Source organism: Embiotoca jacksoni, unplaced genomic scaffold (assembly GCF_022577435.1).
Source record: "Embiotoca jacksoni isolate LCO1_2020_lvr unplaced genomic scaffold, fEmbJac1.0.p SCAF_2, whole genome shotgun sequence".
In the NCBI taxonomy this organism is placed as follows: Eukaryota; Metazoa; Chordata; class Actinopteri; family Embiotocidae; genus Embiotoca; species Embiotoca jacksoni.
Window position 1 is genome coordinate 3,387,988 of NW_027185340.1, and position 21,901 is coordinate 3,409,888.

Consider the following 21,901-nt stretch of genomic DNA (forward strand, 5'->3'; position numbering starts at 1 on the left):
CTAGTAATTTTTATACCTCACCAACAAAATCTTATCACCAAATTGTCTCATAATCTATACATTACATGGCCCTAATTACGATACAACCTCAAGTTTCGGGGGTCAGTCGGTGAGAGCAGAGTAAACTTCCCCCAGTCAGCAACCGTGTGTCTACTTTAAACTTTACAGGTCAAACTTCCCCTACTTCACTCCCTGTCCTAACAGCTCTAAACCGGTCCTCAAGGACGACCTCTTGTGGGCCACAGCAGAAAATACTCATTGTAGTGCACTTGAGTGTATTGTACATCCATGCTGCCTCCCTTTCTGGTCCTGCAAACCACAATGGCCAGACTCGTATGAGGGAGCTGCCTCTCAGCACTGACGCGCCTCTCAGCAGCAGCAGCAGCAGCACGTCGGCGGCAGATCCACTGACACCGAGACACAGGAGGAGGAGGAGGAGGAAGATGAAACACTTCTGAGACAAAAGGTAGGTAAATGAATCCATAATCGTGATGCTGCGTTCATTACACCGGGTATCGGCTGTCCTTGCGAAAAGCCGTAGACACACCAACCGCACAGGAATTACTGATGAAGTTCAATGCTGCCGTCGTGGAAAAAAATGGTTTCCTTTTCACCGGAGGGATACAGCCTCCAAACCCGTATTCATTTGGGGGCTAACCTTTGTAGTTTTGCTCCTCCAGCACCTTTTATATGTAAATATCTAGTCTGAACCGACAGCATGCACGTTTATTTGAGGTGATTGTAGATGACCGTGTATATCCTGCTGCGGTTAATGGGGCTCAGGATGGGACTGAAACGAGATCTTCTGTAACCGAAACTGTAATAGAGAAGTAACATCCCTTGCTCTGTCAGACCCAGTAGCTTATAAAATAAGGGGCGTGTGTCGCCATCAGCAGCAGCAGCAGCAGCAGCAGCAGCTGTCTGGAGAGCGCACTGCACAGCTGGATGAGCTGTTCTACTATGAATAAAGCAGCTTCACGTGTCTCCTGTGACGCTGTCAGTGCTGTCTCCCTGTCAGTGCTGTCTCCCTCAGTGTCATGATGCTGCACTGACACTGTGCAGCAGTAAGTTATTAATGAGCAGTGCTGATAGGTTGGGGACACTGGGGTCTGGAGACCTCTTCAATAGATGACTTCTCCCTTGGAAGATATCAGTTCTGGCCATGACTGATCAAAAGAAAGTGGTGTTGGCGATGCTGTTGCCATTATTCTCCTTTTTAAGCCATGTTTTTCTGACTCTAGCACAGTGTCGGACGAGTAATGAGAACTGGAGCTGCCTTTGGGCTAAATAGGAGCATTAGGATCCCTCAAAGCTTGGGCAGCAGGGTGAAATGCATGATGCATAATAGAGAAGTGTATTTACAGACATAAAAGTGCTGCTCTTAAAGTAGGAATGTACCGAGGTATCTCTTCCGCAACCCGCACTACCTCACTCCCTCTCCCTCCCTCCCTCCATCCCTCCCTCGCTTTCTACTGTACTTTTATTTAGTTCCACATGAGAGGATCAGAGGGGACTAAAGTTTGCATTCCAGAGAACTGTGTCAGGTCTTAACTTTCTCCTTTTACTCGTGTGTGTGTGTGTGTGTGTGTGTGTGTGTGTGTGTGTGTGTGTGTGTGGGGGGGGGTGTGTGTGGGTGTGAAAGAGCCGCAGGGTGGGAGTAGCTGAGACTCTACTCACTCACTCAAAGGTCACAGGTTTGCTCTCTGCACATATTTGACCAATTTTGTGGACACTATCAAATGTGTCACAGTGAATGCTGAGAGGAAAATGCACAAGGAATAAGATCCTAATAATTGTATCCTCATAGTGAGGTCCACAAAGTAAGAAAAAAAAAAAAAAAAAAAGCTTTTTCTATCTTTCATGACATTTTGGCTTTGGCTCAGTTTATGTGATTTAAGTAATATAGTATGTTAATGAGCAGCTGTTCCTATGGGTTATCTAAAGTCCATGGAGGGATTGGTGATTGTAATCACTATAAATAACACTGGCACACACACTGTGGCACCCTTTGTGTGGCTACAGAGAGGTTTCGACCTGCTTAGAGGACTGTGTTACTCACGTGTGTGCATCTCCTTGCTAGGTTTCCTTCCTTCCTTTTAAATAATGCATTTTACTACAGTAAAATAGTTCACAGCTAGTCGCTACGGGTCCTGTCCCTTCTGAGGGAGTAAATTACATACTCTTAGCATTTGCACTATTGGTTGGATAAAATATGTAATTCTCTATTGACATCTGCCAAAAATAATCAACAGATTTTGTTTTTAAGTCATGAAAATGGCTAAGCTACAGCTGAGGCCCTACCATACTATCTGTTGTATATTTTGTACAGTACTTTGAAGTTTTGTGGTTTGTAGATTCCTTTGAATATATGGAACAAGCGATAAAAGAAATGAACTAACACAGCAGACAGACAGCTGCTGCATCTGGCAGATTATGGCGTAATGCCACCAGAGCAGGGCGTACATGGAGGAAGGAAGGCACCAGGGCTAATGGGTGTGAGGGAGGGCACAGATGCCATGGTAACCAGGCCTCAGCATGTGCTCTGGATGAGCTATGAGACTGATCTCTGCCATTTAGGGTGCCAACACTGCATTGGACACTTTAATGGAATCTCAGATTGCACACCCGTCTCTTTCTCTGCACAGTTTGGAGGGCAAAAGTCGCTGCAGCCAAGGACATTAAACTAAAATATCATATTTACAGCTTTATTATTTATTGATGATTTAGATCAGTAGGGGGGAAAAAATGCTGCAAAGCGTTTTAGTTGTGTTGCAGCTCTTCTCATGGAGCCATATTTCTTGCAGAAATGGAGTCTGGTTATGGTCTCTTTTTATAATAGGAGTATCTACCACGTGTGTGTTTACCACTGAAGATGATTACAGTATGTGTGGCTACAGTAGCTCCCACTGTGCAACAGCCTCCATCCACTAAACAAACACATTAATGAGTGTTTGTTTTACATTAGTGTCAGTTTCTGCCCTAGTGAGCCTCTTCTCAGAGCAGCCAACCAGAACGGTCTGCAGCGATGTGACCGTGCTTCACTAGAGAATACATTTTCTTCCACACCGACTCCCTCGCACAGGACTACAGAAATGTTTCTTTTGGACGGTATAACTCAGAGTTAGCAGGCTTCCGGACGTCTCTTTTACACGTTATTATTCCCACATGCTTTATTCATAGTTATCGTTGGTTTGTAACTGATAGTTTTTCTTACCCTGTGGCTGCGATTTTCCACATGGCCTGGTTCACCGTCCCTCTTCATGCTCGTCTCGTGGATGAGTGACTTCTCAGTGGGATCATCTTGGCCCACATACCACTGCCACGCGCTCAGAGATCAGCACTCAGTGGGTTAACAGCTTTCATTCGAATCATAGGCTTATTCATTTAAAGCATACGGATTCTGGGTGTGATGGGAAGCTATTGTTTGCTCTTTGTGCCCCTCTCGCTGTGCTGCCTCCTACCTTCACTCTCCTCTACACGCACACGTAGTGTATCACACAAATTTACTCTCAGCAGGGGTGATTGATTATTGCAGCTAGACAGGGCCTCCTGTCTCCAGTGTTGCCAAGGCAACAGTGGACGCTCCAGATGTGGGTTAGAGATTAGACACATGACTTTCCTGTTAAAACTCTGGTTTCTGTTTAAAATTTGATGCTGCGACATCAGCTTTGATTCTGGTTTGTTCCACTATGTTCAAGCGCATTATTTATTGAAGTTCTGCGTGTATGCAGCTCTGCCTTGTTCACCATTATGTTCCCCTCTTTTCAATAGCAGAAGCAGCTGTACCACTGGTGACTGACGCAGCCGCTATCACAGAAATTGTACTGCATTTTACACATGGATGACAGAGATCTGCAAGATGATACGAATTAGTGTTTGTCTGACACAACTAATTATTTAGGTTGTAATAATGTTATGATGTAATTTACATGCATTATATGACAATCTTTAATGTAAAATGTGTGGTTTCTCTTAAACGACAGAGACATTTCCCATGATGGCTAGTGGAAGGAAAGAAAACATTCAAACCCATTTTAATGGAAATCAGCTTCATAGCAATGTCTTCCTCTATAGCCATAATGTTCCTGACATGATCTCCATGGCATTCACATCCCAATATGCTGAATGCACCATTTTAGTGTTTATATGCACCATTGGCTATGGAGATAACAAATATCTTGTAAATGATGGAGAGAATAATCCCAGTTAATAAAATGAAATGGGGCTGCAAGGGATGGTGATTGGCAGGTCGTTGTCAGGACAACAGCTGGGAGACAGACAGGGTGTAGATTGAGGTCTAAATGAATGGTCATGCATGGTGAAGCACTGAGACATCCTCACGCATGCATCACACAACACACATTAAGGCCCAGGAAGTGAGTCTGGCAGATTCAGTCCGAAGTCATGATGTCATTATTCAGAGGTGCTTCTAAATCTTGTCCAAATTGCTGTTTATCCAACCTAAATGGGAAAAAAAATGCATTATTAATAATACAAATAGTACAGCACAGCTTAGAATTAATTCGTTTTACAAAGTACTGGAGTTTGTTCTTTTTTTTTTTTTTTTTTTTTTTTTTTTGTGAATCAATGGGTTTTACCAACCAGAGGGGGATTTAATTAAAAATGTGCACATATTGGATATTTTTTTAAGTGGATAGCAGTGTTTTCAGACTCAAGATGTTTAAATTAGTCTACTTTTTTTGTATGAAAATGAACAGATAAATGAAGACCTAAGGATTTGTCCCCCAGACTTGTATTCCTTTTCATGAGGAGAAGATTGTAAAAGGGAATTCAGACCTTCATTTAGGATGAAACTGCGAGAAAGGACAATTGAATTATTGAATAAATATGAATCAAATACAGACCTTCCTTTTAGTTTCTGGTCAATATTTTTCTACAGTGGTGGAAGGCAGGCAGGAGGGAGGGGGTGCTCATTGGTGTCAATACAATCCTAGTTGCAGCCATGGCTATCAAGCATCTTGTAAACTTCTGATAGCATAATGAATCTAGTGGTAACTAGATGCACTGGTCTGTGTTTTTCCCCCAAAGCTCCTAATATATGTCTGTGGGATTCTGTACAAAGAAAAATATTTATTTTTATGTAACCTTTGTTTAACCAGGAAATCTCCTGAGATGCAAACATTTTTACAAGACAGACTCTACAAGTATTGCAGCATTTAGGCAAACTGACTATTTGAGAGCTATAAATGTTTAATGTTTAAAACCATTACAATCTTCATGAAACATGTTTTGAATGTGGTGTTTGCATGCCTGGTTTCAAGTCAGTGTTTCCAAATAAAGTTAGTCTTGTAAATTATTCTGAGATTGGGGGGGCAGAGTAGAAAATTGCAGCTCAGGACGCACTCTGAACATTCCTAAATATCAAATATCCATTTTATAGCTGTGAGGCACGTGAAAAAGAGACTTTACCGAGGTGGACAGGAATATAGCTGCCTGGTCGATATATTAATGACAGGTAATCTACTGAATCTGCCCAACCACTCCCACAATACAGCAGAGCACTATGACACTAATCTTTTAAATATCATTCTGTTCCCTTTGAAAATGCCCAGTCCTCAACAGAAAGTCAGAAGCCTGCTTCGTACATCTAATGCATTATTCTTTAGATGTTGCACGGACGTTTTGTCGCAACCCTACTGTACTCTCTCTCTCTCTCTGTCTGTCCCTCAGGTCAATGTGGTTACCAAAGCAGCTCTCTGGGGTAGTCATCAGTCGTCGAGGATTCCTGAGGCCTGTCTCTATAGCAACCCTTCCCTCCTCTTGAACGCCACTGCCAACTTCCCCTCTGTGCCACACGACACGTCTCTCCTCATCCCCCCCCGCCCAATCGCCGGCTCTATACTGCGTTGGAATGGACACCGAGTCGACCCACTCTGGCTACTCCTATCACTCCAGCCGCTCTGGGAGATCAAACCGACACGGGTATGTTTCCTGTCTGGTAGCCTTTCCATCGTTCCATCTGTCCGCTTCTCGCCCTTTGTCTCACTGACCTTCCCATGATTTTAATGTGTTTCTACCCGACCATATGCTGTATTTTACGACTCCGGCAATGGCCTTGATATTTTGACTAGAATGCCTTCAGTGAGTATTTAGTTGGCTGTGTTTGTTTGAGGAAGCTACATGTTGGTTGTAGACAATGAGATGAGAGAGTCAGAGACAGACACAGAGGGAAGAGGCGAGAGATTGAGACGGACAGACTTTGTGGATTAGGGTCGTCACAGCTGAGTGGCTCTAACCTATTTCAGTGATTGACTCGGTCGACTCATTCATTTGATTCTCGTCTTTTCCTTTCCTGACGCCTGTGATTGTCTGCATGCATATTCATTTCCCTACGCTTTCCACGAGCTACAACTAACATTTGTTTTCATTGTTGAGTTATCTGCTTCTTATTCTCTCAATTTTCAGCTAATCATTTTCCTATATATGTCAGGAGTTGATTAATTTGTCCAACGAGCAATTCAAGACCCAAATTATTCTGGGCGTGACCAACAAAACACACAAAGTGGCTAATTATCAGTTTTCATAAACTGGATTTTTTATTTTATTTTATTTATTTATTTATTTTTTTCATTTTTGCGCTGGTGCTTTGATTAATCAAAAATGAATTATTTTTGTTTTGTGTCAGTGTGCTCATAAATAAGCTAAATAATTTGCTTGTGTGCATAAGTATAAACCTGAAATGATTACAGTACTTGGTTAAATTTTCTTTTTCTTTAACAATAGAAACGGTATTGGCTGATTTTTTTTAAATTATTTTTTTTGACTGTTTCATTGTGTCAGTCATTCACTGGTTCCAGCTTTTCAAATGGGAGATGTTTTGTAATTTTTTACAAGTAAAATAACCATGTAAAGAGATTTTCTTTGTTTTGCTGTTGTTGTGGATTGTTTGTTGAACAACACTTGGACTTTTATCGATAAAATATTTAGCAGGAAATTAATCTCCATATTAATAATGTGTGAATACACTTTATGGTACAATATTCCTCTTGTACCATTCTCTATGTTCATTGTGTGTGTGTGTGTGTGTGTGTGTGTGTGTGTGTGTGTGTGTGTGTGTGTGTGTGTGTGTGTGTGTGTGTGCACGCGCTTGTTTTCCAGAGAACGAAGTCGTGAGCGACACAAAGCGAGCAGCAGTAAAGACAGCAGTCGCTCTGAGAGATCTGTCGTCATCAACCCCCCCGACACGCCGTCCCAGGACTCCCCCGTTCACAACGGAGAGCCGCTGCCTGGAGAACCCACACCAGCATCCGATCATGGAGATGAGGCCCAGGTATTTGTTGTTATTGAAGTCTGTCGACGTACAGATTGGAGTAACTCAAAACTGGCAAAATGGGATGCTGTGAAAGAATGCAGGTTGTTGGTTTTTTAGAGCGGTGTACTTTGAAACTGTGTCTGCAGTCATCACGTTCCTTTAGGTAGACCCAGTAATCCATGTATGAACTTTGTATCGTGACCTTATAAACTCGTCCTCACACAGCTGGCTGCCCATTGCCTGACATATAATCACAATGATGACAAGAGATCAAATAGGTCAGAGGATTAGCATCCCCCTCGTGGGCCTGGATGGATTTGTACAGACAGGACAGCGCTGTGTGTGTGTGTGTGTGTGTGTGTGTGTGTGTGTGTGTGTGTGTGTGTGTGTGAGTGAGAGATACCGGGTGTAACTGTCATGCCTGATGGCTTTGAAAGCAAAGCAAACTGGTACCAGTCGTTCCATAAAGCTGATTTTCCTGAGCTCTGTTAGCAAAATAGGTTTTAAGTAGACGGAGAGGCAATATGTTGTGACAATGCAGCTGAAAGACTGAGTGGGTATTTCACTAAGTCAGTGCTTCAAATATTACAGATGCAGCCAAATACTGTGATCATTGTGTAAAGAAATAGTTCAATATTTATATATCCATTCACTTTCTTGCAGAAATTCAGACGAGGAGATCTATCCCAGTCTGATATCTGCCTGTATGAAGCTACAGATAGCAGATGGTTAGCTTAATTCAGCATGAAAAGTGGAACTGTGACACGCCAGGCCCCAAAAAATGACAACTTGTAGATTTACATGTCTGTTTTCATTGTTGCTGGAAGGAAGATGATTAGCTTTTTCTAGTTGTTATGCTTAGGACAATAGGACAATTGTTTTCAGTGCATAGGCACTTGAAGTTACAGCAAGCTGGAGGAGAAGCAAGAAGAACAGGAAGAAGAGAAAGAAAGAGTTTCCTCCAGAGTAGTTATAGATATTCGTCTTTTCAGAGAACTCTGCCTCTGGCTGCCTTCAGTGTCTCTGACCTACTTGAAATCTCTAGTAAAAATAGAACAATTTAGCATGGTGTATATTGCCTACTGTTAGCTTGTATGTTTAAAATATTTGTAGAAACTGTATATTTTGTAGTACAAGCTGATTTGAAAAATGTACTTTCCAAAGCTAATAACATTATTTATTTTGATTAGGACATAAACATGTCTTCAAATGGACTTTCTGACCATCTTTCAGAGGTCTGACCTATTTTGCCATCTCTGCTCAGCATCCCCTTCTGGCGGGAAAGACACATTCCAGGCTGACATGTGATTGCCAGCTTGGAGCTTGTGTCCATTGTCGGCAGTGTAAGGTGATCTGCCATTGTACTGCATTAGCCCTGCAGGCAAATGAGTCCAAATGGCACAGCAGAACCACCGCCGTTACCGCCGTCACCACGTTCACCGCTCCAGCCGATGCGTTTTGGAGCTGCTTTGTTAGATGCCAGAGCTGCTGTAATATTAACTAGTCTCCAGAGCAGAGACATTCTCACAGACCGAGATTAGCCGTAGCTACCAGCCAAATGCCACTTTGAGGAAAGCTGATATGAATAATCCTCCATGTTTACACGCATGCCTATGACATAAGGATACGATCTTGGAGCACAGCTTCCCTCTGAGTCATAGAGAGAGCGCCAACTCTGTTACTGAGACTGTCCATGCTGCTTTGTGACTCGACTTTGTGACTTTGTGCCAGGAGGGAGCAGCTTCAGTTTCCTCACAGTGTTAACTCCAGCAACACCAAAGCATATGATATTCTTGTTTTAGCATGTCACTACTTGCGTCTTTGCCCTTTTTCTTCATGACATGGACACACACACACACACACACACACACACATACACGTACTCACAGCTGCCACACCAGCAGCTTGTAATTAGATGTAAACAAAAAAAAAACTCCCACAATAAAAGGAATGCAGTAGATTGAAGTAAAACCTGCCAAGCATTTTAAACGTTTGTGTCTCGCAGGTCCAGTTAATAATTATTTCAAATACATTTTAGCAAAACTAATTTGAGCACACACTTTGACCAACATAAACAAACCAACGTGTAAATGTCATTTTAACCTCCATCCAGGCCAGTAGGGGCTGAACCATTGTGTTTTGTATTTGGCAGACTGCTTGCTGTGTGTTGTTTATTTTTTGTGACGGTAGACCAGGCCCAGTCGTAATCCATATTCAGCCTCTGCCAGATGAAAAGACTGCCAAACATGCAGGCAGCAGTCATGTCGTTCTCTCTCGCTCTCCTGTAACCCTTCTCTGTTTTGTTTTTTTATCTCCCAATTACTTTCTCTTCAATACACTGTATATAAAAGATCAGGCCTGATTCGTGTCGCATTAATCTTCAAGATTAATCCACTGAGACTTAACGGTTGTTTTTCACAGTGTATTAGCTCAGTTGATGATAAACTGTTTTCCTCTTCTGAATGAGTCATCAGCATGAAAGCTTGTGTGTATTAACGCCTTGACAAATAGATTGTTGGGAGAATCACGCGTCCTAGATGGAGGCTGAATTATAACACGAACTATTCGGGTGCATATGCTCAAATTTACTGTATAAAACGTATAGTTATTTAAGACTAAGACACACTTTGTAAAACACATTTTACAAGTGGAAAGTTCCACATCAACCAGGCAATGACTACAAAAACACTAAAACTCCTAAACGACATGAAAATAGAATGAAGCAAATCTCTGAAAACAACAAAACTGAGCCTCACAGCCAACATCTGGTGAGGAGGAGGAGGAGGAGGAGAAGGGGAGTCCGTCTCTGTGGAGTTGAACCTGTGATGGGTCCCCTCCTGTTCTCTGTGATCACAAAGAGTTTAAAAGAAATAATTTGACATTTTGGGATATATGCTTATTTACTTTCTTGCTGAGTGACAGATGAGAGGATTAATCCCAGTAATGCATCTGTTTGTTCAGTATGAAGCTTAGTTCAGCTGTCAGGAAAGCAGTGGAGACTCCCACAATCACTGTACCGAGCCAAGAAAGAGTCCTGCACAAAACACTGACTAAAAAAATAAAAAGTCATTTTTACACCTTTTTTTTTTTGTTTGTCATTTGATTTTGGTTTTGTACAAATAAAACTAGAAATATATAATGAGTTAAATAGTGAGCCATGAATCTTGAGGTCTCTTTCTACATTCAAACATATTCAGATGTGATTCCTGTACTGCAGATTAACTAGAATGAATAATATACTTTTAGTTTTTGTCAATATGCTGATCAACTTCTGGATCCAGAGATTTAAATAAAGCATCAGCAGTATTTTTATTATATATGATAATAGCATTGATAACAGTGTCAAAGAGGTATTTACCCAGTCTGCTGTGTCACATTTTCTGTTTCATAAAAAAATAAAACAAACATAAAGTCATAAGTGCTACCTGTTATTGACCCAAATAATAATTCTCTGGGACATCAGTTTAATCACGAACTTATAATTGTGCAGTGATCTAAAGGAATAATCATCTCGTGTAAATCATTTAAAACAGAATTTGTATTCTTAGTTTCACTGTAAAGCAGGACTCAACTGTCCTGATTCATCATAATTATATATTAAAGAATTAGATTCTAAACAATAAAATAATTAAAGTATAATGAAAAATTACATTTAAAAATGAAAAATTATATAATTTCAAAATGTTTATCTAATAATTTTTAAAAAGCGATGTTTCATCCTATACACAAAAAACAAGATTTATTCAAAATTATTGTGAGAAATCATCAGTTTAGTGTGGATTGAGAATGCAAATAGAAAACAAAGGAGCCATTTTTCACATTTAGCTTCCTGTTTGTTTACTATCTATGTAAACATGCCTCTATGTTCAAGGAACTGGATGTTGTTTTTGTATTCCCGCTTGTATAATCTCTCTCTGAAGTGTGGAATGACATCGATGGTTCACAGATCCTGTGATCAGGTCGGGATCCCGATCACTGGGGGTTGGTTTAAAAAAGATATGGAGCAGAAGAGGAGAGATGTGAGCTGAATAAAAATGAAAGTGGAGCCGACGCTACGTTTACAGTTCATAGCTGACCTCTCCTTTCACACATTAGTCTGGCAGACACATATAGGATGAAACACTTATGCACCCCCAACCACCCGGACCGTCTCTCACTCTCCATTCATCTGCTGCTATCTTACACCTTAACTGCTGCCATCCCCCCCTCTCTGACTTTCCTGCCCTCTCCCACTCTCATGCTCATTCGTCTTCTGGCTCCTGTTGGCTCCTCCAGCGAGGCTGAGTTAATTAGCTGTAAACCGCAATGGAGGACAGAATTCAGAGATTCATGTTGCATTTTCGTGATTGAAAAGATGGAAAAGCAAGATTGAGTTCATATTCCACACTCCACAAATAGCAGCAGGCTTCACTTAATCTGTAAACGCTTATTTTAACTCCTTAATAACCTTTAATGACCCAGTTTACAGTGAGAAGCACACATTCTGGGCAGCTGACAAATAATGTGACCGTCTTCTGCCTGTGTTACTAACAGCCTGTCTGCTTTCCCAGCAGCTTCATCAGACTCATACGGCTTGAGTTTAGGGCTCTGCATGCTTTTTGATGTGCTCAGGTGTTTGTGTGTGCACGTGTGTGTGAAGCCATGAAGGCTTATCTGTTCAGCTTGTCATTGTTCCAGCTCGCGTCTCTGTCTCTCTGCAGCTGCTGCTCCTGTGATTGGTTGTACTTGGTACATCGCCGTGACACTCTGGGGGACAATGAATGGCTAATTACGTGAATTAATGACAGGCACACAATAAAATAAATGCCTCTTTAAAGTAGACTTGTCACTAATTTATTCTCCGTCTGTCTCTTTGTTGAAAAGATTTGTGCTTAAAATGACCCTGATTGTTAGCAAAAGAAAAAAAAAAATTCGATTTGCGACGATGGGAATGGAAAGCTTCAGGTTTTGTTGTTGTTATTCAGTGTGTGGGTATGTGTGCATTTGTGTGTACCTTAATATGTTGTTGTCTGCATCCTTCTGCCAGCATGAACCCTACTGCACTCCCATCCTGTCATCCCTTATTACTTCAGCAGGACTTTAAAGGTTTGCTATAATGAGGGGAAAACTCTAATAGCATGAAGGATGTCTTGTGTTCATGGTGCATAAAGTCTGTGGTGCTTTTGTGTGCACAGTAGGGAGTGGGAGAGGAAGATGAAACCACTGTCATCTGTGTGATTCAGATTTATATCAGTTATTTGATTTGCCCCATTTCTCATGAACTGTATTTGTCCATTTTTCTGCTACTTTAAAGGGCCTTGATTCAGCCAGGTTTTTAGATATATGTTTTTCTCCTTTAGCCCAAAACAATATAGATGAACAGATTTTTTTTTTTTTTGAGGCACTCACAGCTTTAAAAAAACAATAAACAAAAAAAAAATAACATCTAAAGCTGCTCTAAGACAGAAGATTTTCATCTAAGGACAATATTTTTCTATCAACAATGGAAAAGGTGTAATGTTTCAGTGAAAGTGGTGAAGCCACTGAACATTTTCACCCAAATCAGCAGTCTTTCAGCTCATTGTTTCGACATACTGAACCAGAGATTGTGATCTTATCACTCCTCTGTTCTTCTCAATCCTGTCTCCAGCAGAAGCAAGCAGTCATTGTGATTGATTTAAAAAAAAAAAAAAAAAAGGCTCTGATGAGCCCATACCGAGCACAAAAAAACATACAAAGTTCACAACTTGCTCCAAAAAATCAGTTGATGCAGCTTTGAATATTTGAAAAAAAATAAAAATAAATGTATTTCGATAAACTGGCAATCCAGCACATCTAAATGTAACACACCTTTCCTTCATCTTTCGTTCCGTTTTTCCTTTCAGGATGATAACTGGGGAGAAACCACCACCGCTGTGACCGGCACCTCAGAGCTCAGTGTTTCCCAGGAGGAAGTGGTCGGCCTGGGGAAGGGGATACAGGACCGGACCCAAGGCTTCCGCCGCTACCTTCCCCTGGCTGTGGCTTCATGCATGGGGCTGTTGGTGCTGGCCACGCCGCTGGTCTTCCTGCTTCTTCCAGCGGTGATGTGGCCCGACAGGCTGCAGGCTTGTGGCGCAGCCTGCGAAGGCCTCTTCCTCTCCATCTCCTTCAAACTCCTCATTCTCCTGGTGGCTGTTTGGGCTTTGTTTCTGCGTCCGAGCCGGGCCAGCCTGCCGAGGATGTGCGTGTATCGTGCCTTCCTCACCACACTCACACTCCTGCTCACCATGTCTTATTGGCTCTTCTATGGCGTCCGGATCTTGGATGCACAGGTGGGTTAGAGAGTGTGCTATTATGTTTAATTCTGATTTAAACAAAGTTTTCATCAAACAGCAGTCAATATGTTACTGAACCTGTGATGTGGTTTACGCAGGACGAGGATTACCACGGTATCGTTCAGTTTGCCGTGTCCCTCGTGGACTCCCAGCTGTTTGTTCACTACCTGGCAGTGGTGCTACTGGAGCTCCGTCACCTCCAGCCCTGCTACAGCGTGTGTGTCATGCGCTCCACAGACGGAGAGACGCGCCACTACAACATCGGACAGTTCAGGTATGCGTGCTGTACTTGCAATGTCATAACCTTATCGCTGATTTCCAATGAAACAAATATAGAATAAGTATTTCACAGTGTCACATATGTTTATGACCCTTCTGTCGAGTACACACTGAGACACACAATGGCACTTGGCCACAGTCATTACACTCTCTTTGTTGAAGTATGGGTGTAATTGGAGGCTCATGTCCGCAGGGAAGACTGGCACAGGCTGTAATTGAGTTACTCAGCAGTCTCCTCGTCTACTAGGCTATTCTAGGAGTGTGGGGGGAGGGATGAGAAAGTGCCGGACAGAGGCACTCGTCCTATGGCTGTCTTACTTTGTTTCTGCTTTGAACAAGTATATGAATACAACAGAAATGAGAGACATCAATATATATATATATATATATAGATATATATCTATATATCTATATATATATATATAAGGTTTGCGTGATGAGGCTAAAATCTTCATGGGTTTAAAAGAGGTCTTTTTCTGATTCAGAAGGAATTTTAAAGATGGTGAACAAGAACTTAATGAGGGTGTTACCTGACTCACTTATTCACCACTGTCAGCGGTTTAAGTGTGTCTTTACATTTCGACAACATTTACAGAGATCGTCATTATATCTTCATTGTATCTAAAAAAAAAAAAAAACACATCAATAGATGTGTCTACTTTTCACTGGATTAAAGGGCAGTATTAAAGCTGGAATAGGCTTTTTTTTTTTTCTTTTTGGTATCACTGAGCAGAATTTCCATTATAATCTTTCAGCATATTGTATTTCAAGTGATCTGAGAGAACACAAGCCTTCTGCACCTCCTCTTGGCTCTATATTCAGGCTTTAGAAAATCGACCCTGTAACGGAGACTTTAGGCCAATCACGGGTCATTTCAGAGATAGGATGTTCCTACTGGCTGTCCTACAAATGCAGATGCACCTCCTCTCACATATAAAGCCTGATTCAGTTGTGAAAAATCCTAGAGAAAATGTGCTATTCCAGTATTGGCAGCAACTACCTGCATTGCAAAGCAACCCAAAAAAACAGGAAGATGGACTTCAAAGAGAGTCTAAAAGAGAGTCTGACAATAGATGCAATTAGGCTGGACTGACTTGCATGTGCACCCTGAATGACAGGCTCAAAGTGAAGGCTCGCAAGGTGACAGACAGGGTCAGTAAAAACCTGAGGGATTATTTGGTGGTCCACCAGTCCAACAGGATTTGTCTCGGTATTCTTGATGGCCAATATACCGATAAACACAAAAAAAACCTGTGCTGATATTAGAAAAGCATTTCCGAGTTGGAGAGAACTTTGTGATTGAAGGGCGTGCGTGTGTTTATGCTCGTCTGGTGGGAGGGGCTTAGGACAGAGAGGGGAGGGGGACGACCTGCAGTGGGAGAACCGTCATTTCAAATTCTGGCCTTTTTTAAAATTATTTTTCTCTTTATTATGTCTTTTCCAGGTTGAACTTTTTAAAACTGTGTCGGTCACCTTTAATGTGAACTGTGTTTCTTTTCTCCTTGTGTCTCTCATGTCTCACAGCATTCAACGGGCTGCTCTGTTCATTTTAGAGTATTACTACAGAGATTTTCCTCTACATAACCCAGCCCTGCTCTCTGCCTCCAAGCACCGCGCTGCCAAACACCTGGCTGGATTAAAGGTCTACAACGTAGACGGTTAGTCGCCTCATGTGTTCCAATAATTTCCTCCTATACCATAAAACATCTCTGCTGATGTCCCTTTTGTTGTTACCTTTGTTTTTCCTTGTTTACCCGCTCTAGTGCTCATTCTGCTTTTTTTGTGGCAATGATCTCTTTTCCATCCCCATCTCTTCCATGAGCAGCTTTTAAAAACAAACTGAGAACATACCTTTTGGACAGTAAGTACAGATAAAAGTCTTTGCCATCACTGTACACGGCACTTTGTCACAGATAGCGACTAATTTCACGGTTCAGCTCCTTCCATCTTTACTGCACTCTGAAGCCGTCATCTCTGGCATAAAGTATATGTTGCATCTGCAGCACACACACACACACACTTAGACACTCACATACTCCAACTGTGACGCTATAATGGTCTTGATATATTTCCTCCCGGCACCCACATCCAGTACACCCATCCTGTAATGCCACATATTGCACTCTTCCTGTAGTTAAAAGGGTTTTTCCCTCACCACCCATTAATCCTCCACCCGCTGCAAAACACTGTGGATTTGTTCTCTATAGCAGGGATGCAGTATGGGATATGGTGTCCTCATAGCACTTTCCATCCACCCCACCCCCTTCCCTATCAAAGAGCAATGGAAAGGCCTCTAGGGGGCCAGGGAATTTCAAACCTTAAATAATTCATCAGAGTAACGCTCGTTTCTCCCGTACTACCACATTTCTCCATCCTCACACTCAGCCTGTCTCCAGCTACGCTCCGTTCTCACCTTTTTTCCTCTCGTCAAATCCCCACGCACACCCCTCTCATTCTCATTCACTCATTCGCAGTCACTCTACTCATAGCATGAATATGTAGGCAAGGAGGCCGATGTTTACTCATATTTTCAGTGGAAAAAATGTACAATGCTTCTTGTGCAAATTATCTGACAGCATTCTTTCCACAGTACACACTTGGATGATTTTTCATCCATATTTTATCACTGAAGTCAGTGTCTCTATTTCACCTGCACACACACGCATAAACACACATATGCAGATCGGATTATTAATGATTTCTATCCTTACCTGACCTGCAGCATTTACTGCCTATAGCCTCCCCCAAACTTTACTGATCATGAATATGGACCAAATCTTACTCCCCCACACTGAAACCCCTGGAAGTCTAATATACTGCTGTATAAGCTCCATTAGTTTTATGGGGTCGTGACACAAACCAGAAAACTCATAGATCAGACAGAACTATGGCCTTTGATGTGTAAAATGATGAATATTTAATCCAAACCGCCCCAATAAAGAGGAATGTGGATGCTTCCAGTGGAATTTACCTCTTTTCTCAGTGCTATAATTAAATGCTCTGTGACTGAGACTGGCAGAATGCCCCAGATAAGTAACATGCATAGTTCTCAAGTCTTTTCTCAAAAGTGAGTGGAAGATAAATCGGGCATGATACTGATCAGAAAGGTTGATACACGGTTTGTTTCACACCTCCTCCGATAAGATCTCCTCCAAGGTGAGTTTTTCCTTCCGCGATCCTGACACGGCCCATTAATCACTAAAGGGGGGACTGGTGAGTTAGGGGCTCCTACAGCTCAGAATCATATAACCAATTTACCTTTGTCCATTCCTCCCGGTGCAGCCCCGGGGAACACAGCGGGGGCTCAGCCTAGTAATGGAAATCAGTCACGGGCCATGGTTACAGCTGCTTCCAAACGCAAAGACAGCGCCCACAATGAGCTGTACTATGAGGAGGCAGACTACGAGAGAAGAGTCCGCAAACGCAGAGCCAGGTGGGTGATGGAAACAAAATGTCTGCATGTTAGAGGGCGCATACACAGGGAGACAAGAGGGATGGACAGAGGCCAGCTAAATGATCTAAAACTAATGTCAGACGTGCACCTCATTATGCAAATTTGATGGAAATGTCCGATGCTGATCTCATCAAGTTCGAATCACTTTCATGTGTAAGTCACAACGGTAGTCTTACTGGGTCAAACATTTTAGAAACACTTTGACAATGGCACAAATCTGTTTTGAATGATGTCACCTTAATGCAAAAGCTATAGTAAGAATATAAAAGTTTAAATGTTTTTTTTAAGTTTTCAATTTAACCTAAAACACCTCATTCACACAATTTTAAGTTATTGACCAGACTTTTCTCATGATGTCAATAAAAAGGAAATCAAAAAATACCTTTCTGAATATTTTTGACGTTCCTTCATACACAGCTTCGTGGGTGAATACACAAATACCTCGTACAACACTTTTCTTTCTTCTCTCTCAACTTATTATATTGTTATTCTGTGATTTTACTCTGTTGGAGATGTAATGGGCAAGAGAGTTTTACTGTCAAATAAATAATGAAATTTATAAGAATTGATTTGGGTTTTCATTTGGCGGGGGTGGTGGGAGCGTCCTACAACCTTTTAATGGTCATTAATCAAGAGTTTAATGCCAAACTAAATGAACAGTAAGCGAGTGAACAAAAAGCACTTTTCTCCTTCTTAATATTGCTAAAGCATCTTTTGATCAATGTCTGAATAAAGCTGTATAAAACATCTGTAACATTTGCTTGTCAGAATGACAGAAAGCTATTATTTTAACAGACAGACATGCCAGCAGTATTCTGTGTCTGAAATACAGTGGGACTGCTTCATTACCATGTTGCTTCTTGATTATTGATGAGGAAGTGTGGAGAGCTAACAGAATTCAAACTGCTGTGTATTTCCTTTTCTGTCAGGCTGGTAGTGGCTGTGGAGGAGGCCTTCACACATGTCCGGCGCATGAAGAAAGAGGACGAGAACGCAACACCGTCTGACATCATGGATGTCCGTGAAGCAGCTCTGGCCATATTTCCCTCTATGGCTCGTGCCTTGCAGAAGTACCTCCGCACCACCAGGAGGCAGCACTGCCACAGCATGGAGAGCATCCAGAAGCACCTGGCTTTCTGTCTAGTCAATAACATGAGCCCAAAGGTCAGCTTGGCCCAGATAGCATACATGCCCACACTTTTTTTCTTTTTTTTTGTATCAATGTGTCTTTTATTAAAAGAAGCAATAAAGATAAAGGCTGGAAGTGCAGGCAGAGAAACAGGGTTATACCAAACACTCCATCCAAAGTGTCAAGATTCGTTCAGGAAAGCAGGAAGAAAGAACCCAAATGCAGAAAAACCAGGCAGGGGTAGTTTAGATAGATTTTGAAATGCAAAAAAAAAAAAAAAAGCTTGTAGGCTGGTTTGCATGTTGGTAGTCTGTCAGGCAGGTAACTAGCAACAGAAACTAGCAGCAATCAGGATTGCAGAAACAAGAATCACTCAAAATGAACTGATAAAGAGTAGAGGGAAACAGGAGGTACTGCATACAGTTTATACTGCTGGGAGGTTGGTACATGTGGGCTGATTGGAGAACAGGTGAGGTGCATGGGGCAGACAGGAAACCGGGCACAGAGACACTGATGACTTCTGCTGGGTGGAAGGAGTAAAACAGGGAAGGACCAGACTGAAAGAATGAAGCAAGAACATTTATTTTGCTAGTTTTATAGCACAAATGTAGGCACTCAGTGGTATGAAGAACTCAAAAAAACTCAGATCTCATTATTCAATGTAGGAGAACTTTGTTTCTGCAGGAATGGTGACTAAAACTATGCAAATACGACCCAGGTAGGTTATAATAAAATTGAATTATCATTTTTACCATCAATAGGTTTAAAATAAACTTTTCAGTATTGCTTTAAGAATGATTTCCTATGTGCATATTGTAGTATCATTATCTGTTTCTGTGTGCCCAGGCCTTCCTGGAGGCCTATCTAGCCCCTGGTCCAACCCTGCAGTACGGTCCTGAACGCTGGATGGCTGATCAGTGGACTTTGGTCAGCGAGGCGTCGGTCACCAGCGGCATTAAGGAGGGGGCAGAGTTCCTGCTGAGGTGTCTTGACTTTAGCTTAGCTGTCACCGTCAAGAGCATCCCTTACATCCGAGTGACTGAAGAGTTCATCGACCCCAAGTCACACAAGTTTATACTGCTGCTCCAATCGGAAACCTCAGTTTAACAGCGGCACAGAGGACCAGTGCTGCTGCTCTGGACGTACAGAACTGTTACAGTTACTCAACTGAATTTTTCAAAAATAACTTTTTGTACTGTTTTTTGTACTTTTGTTTATATCGTTTTCTCACATAAAGTATCTTTGTGTCTTTGTCTTGGGAGACTTGAAGGATGATAAAAGACAGAAAAACAGAGGGAAATATGCTTGGATTTCTCTGTCCTGACATTATCAGAACACAATTTAGTTTTCCTCTATGCACAAACAGACCCTCACAAACTCTCGTCTTTCTTTATTTGCATGTGCCAGTGTGTGCCTGCCTAGGAGAGTTCAGGATTTAGGAGGATTGTTTGATTTTAGGATGCAACTGTTTTTAATTGTAGTTTACACTCTGGTCTGTCTTAACCAGTTTGTTTTTTTCTCCTTAGTGTCACTGCGGTGACCAGGACATTTCGCGACCCCCTTTCACCAGAATTTTTTTTTTTTTTTCAGTCGTAGCAAATATTATTTAATTGTCTTGTATTGCAGATGTATGTACAGTATTTATATGCGAATATACTTTATCCCTTCAGACCTTTTTATACCAAAATCATGCTTGAATGATTTTTTTTTTTTACCTTGCCTGTCTGCGCTGTATTTGTTGAGATAACTGGACTGTAAATAGCCGAAGACATGCTTGTAATTGTCAGACAAATCCCATGAGTCTCATGGACTGAATGCCAACCACAGTACAGGTAGTCTAGTAAATAGAATGTGAGGAAGCACCACTCTTTGTGTTTGTACAGTTAATTGTGTGCAGTGTACACAGATCTTTTTCTAGGCCAGCAAAGAGTCGTAATGTTTGGACAGCTATGAGGTTCATGTGCTTGACCTTTTCATTCTCACGTTTAACTTTTACCTTCATGCTGTGTAATTTCAGAACATATGCCACTGAATTTATGCCCCTCATTACACCTTTGCATACTATAAATCTTGTCGGCCAAGGAACGTACACTCCGCCATGAGCTTAACGCAATGCACAACCTAAATGATTGATTAAAACCAGATTTCTGGCGCAAGAGTTTGGGGCATTCTGCCCAAATGGCTCTCCATTATTAATCGCCATTTATCTCATGCTGGCAAGTGTTTAAAAAATTAATGCAAAATGAATAATTTAGTGCAAATTAGCTCAACCCAGTGTCAGTATTTCTACTGTCAGTATTTTCTCCGATGACACCACAGTGTCACGCTACTGCCACCTACCTACCGCTACTGGAACACTGTCCCGAGCATCAATCAAACTGTTACTGTGTAAGAACATTTGATCTGTATTTTTAAACACACTTTGTATTTATGAGGCTTGTTGTGTCGTAAATTTATATTTACAAGAGTGTTACTGTGCTCACTGGCGCTGTAGTTTTGTTTAGGACTGTTTAAGAGTGTTGATGGCTGTAAATACCTTTTTTCCTGACTACACATGTGCCTCAGTTATACATATTTAGGATGTGCTCAGCATATATGTGCAGTTTTCAAGTGTGCGTGTTTCTGCAAACAGTGTGTGTGTGTGTGTGTGTGTGTGTGTGTGTGTGTGTGTGTGTGTGTGTGTGTGTGAGAGAAGAGAGAAAAAGAGGGAAACAAAAGAGAACATAATGAAGAAAAGAGAGATTGTTTTCCCAGTCATCCAAATGTGATGCAGCTGACAAGTAATGAGTTCCAAGTTTAACTTGTCTTCTTTTATACAACATTACATGTAAAATACAGCAACGGTGTCAAAGTCACATTTGTAAAAGAAAAAAATAAATATTTGTATTGACCTTTTCACGGCATTTGATTATTGTTATATTTTAATGTAATGGTAAATAACGAGCGTGTCGCCACCAAGTAAAGCAAATGGTCAGCTTTAGAGGACTGTTTCAGCCGGTATTCAGAAGGTATTTTCACTGTTAGAAGTCTAAGTAGCTTAATGATGACTACCAATTCTTGGATGCATCCATCCATGGATAAACAAAAACCTCTCCCGCCTCTGTATGTCATTCTTTTCTTTCAGCAGGCTACGAGTCGCAGAAAAGAAATAAGAAAAAGCAACGGAGGAATTTACATCCAAGTGGCCTCTCCTGTGTCTATCCAGTGGTGTATAGTCGATATGTGCACCAGCTGCCTGCCCCATTAATTCAAGTGACAAATGAACCTAATGGAGATATAGTGAGAGATTAAAGTAGAAATTACATGTTTGCCATTGAAAATAGAAAATGTTAGCATGTGGTTTTAAAATTTCAAAGCTACAACCCTTGAGGCAGAAAATGTTTCCAGGTAAACCAAACACATCTTACATCTTCAGCTGAATTACCTGAAAGGGAGTTGATATAAAAGAAATGGTTTTTTTACATAAATAT

General features: G+C 41.4%; 1 protein-coding gene across 1 annotated transcript; it reads left to right on the forward strand.

Moving 5' to 3' along the window:
- The first annotated feature begins 305 nt into the window (after nucleotides 1–305).
- vangl1 (VANGL planar cell polarity protein 1) lies at nucleotides 306–21,317 on the forward strand. Its single transcript, XM_069153975.1, has 9 exons — nucleotides 306–466; nucleotides 5,692–5,943; nucleotides 7,120–7,291; nucleotides 13,138–13,566; nucleotides 13,668–13,843; nucleotides 15,373–15,506; nucleotides 17,131–17,281; nucleotides 18,232–18,466; nucleotides 19,278–21,317. Exons 2-9 carry the CDS (start codon nucleotides 5,873–5,875, stop codon nucleotides 19,536–19,538), a joined length of 1,629 nt encoding a protein of 542 aa, XP_069010076.1. The 5' UTR covers nucleotides 306–466; nucleotides 5,692–5,872; the 3' UTR covers nucleotides 19,539–21,317.
- Nucleotides 21,318–21,901: the final 584 nt, after the last annotated feature.

Excerpts from the sequence above, each read along its gene's own strand:
- vangl1 (XM_069153975.1), top strand. The coding sequence starts at position 5,873 with ATGGACACCGAGTCGACCCACTCTGGCTACTCCTATCACTCCAGCCGC. Across the intron at positions 5,944-7,119 it reads GGGAGATCAAACCGACACGG|AGAACGAAGTCGTGAGCGAC; the intron begins GTATGTTTCCTG and ends CTTGTTTTCCAG. Across the intron at positions 13,567-13,667 it reads TCCGGATCTTGGATGCACAG|GACGAGGATTACCACGGTAT; the intron begins GTGGGTTAGAGA and ends TGGTTTACGCAG.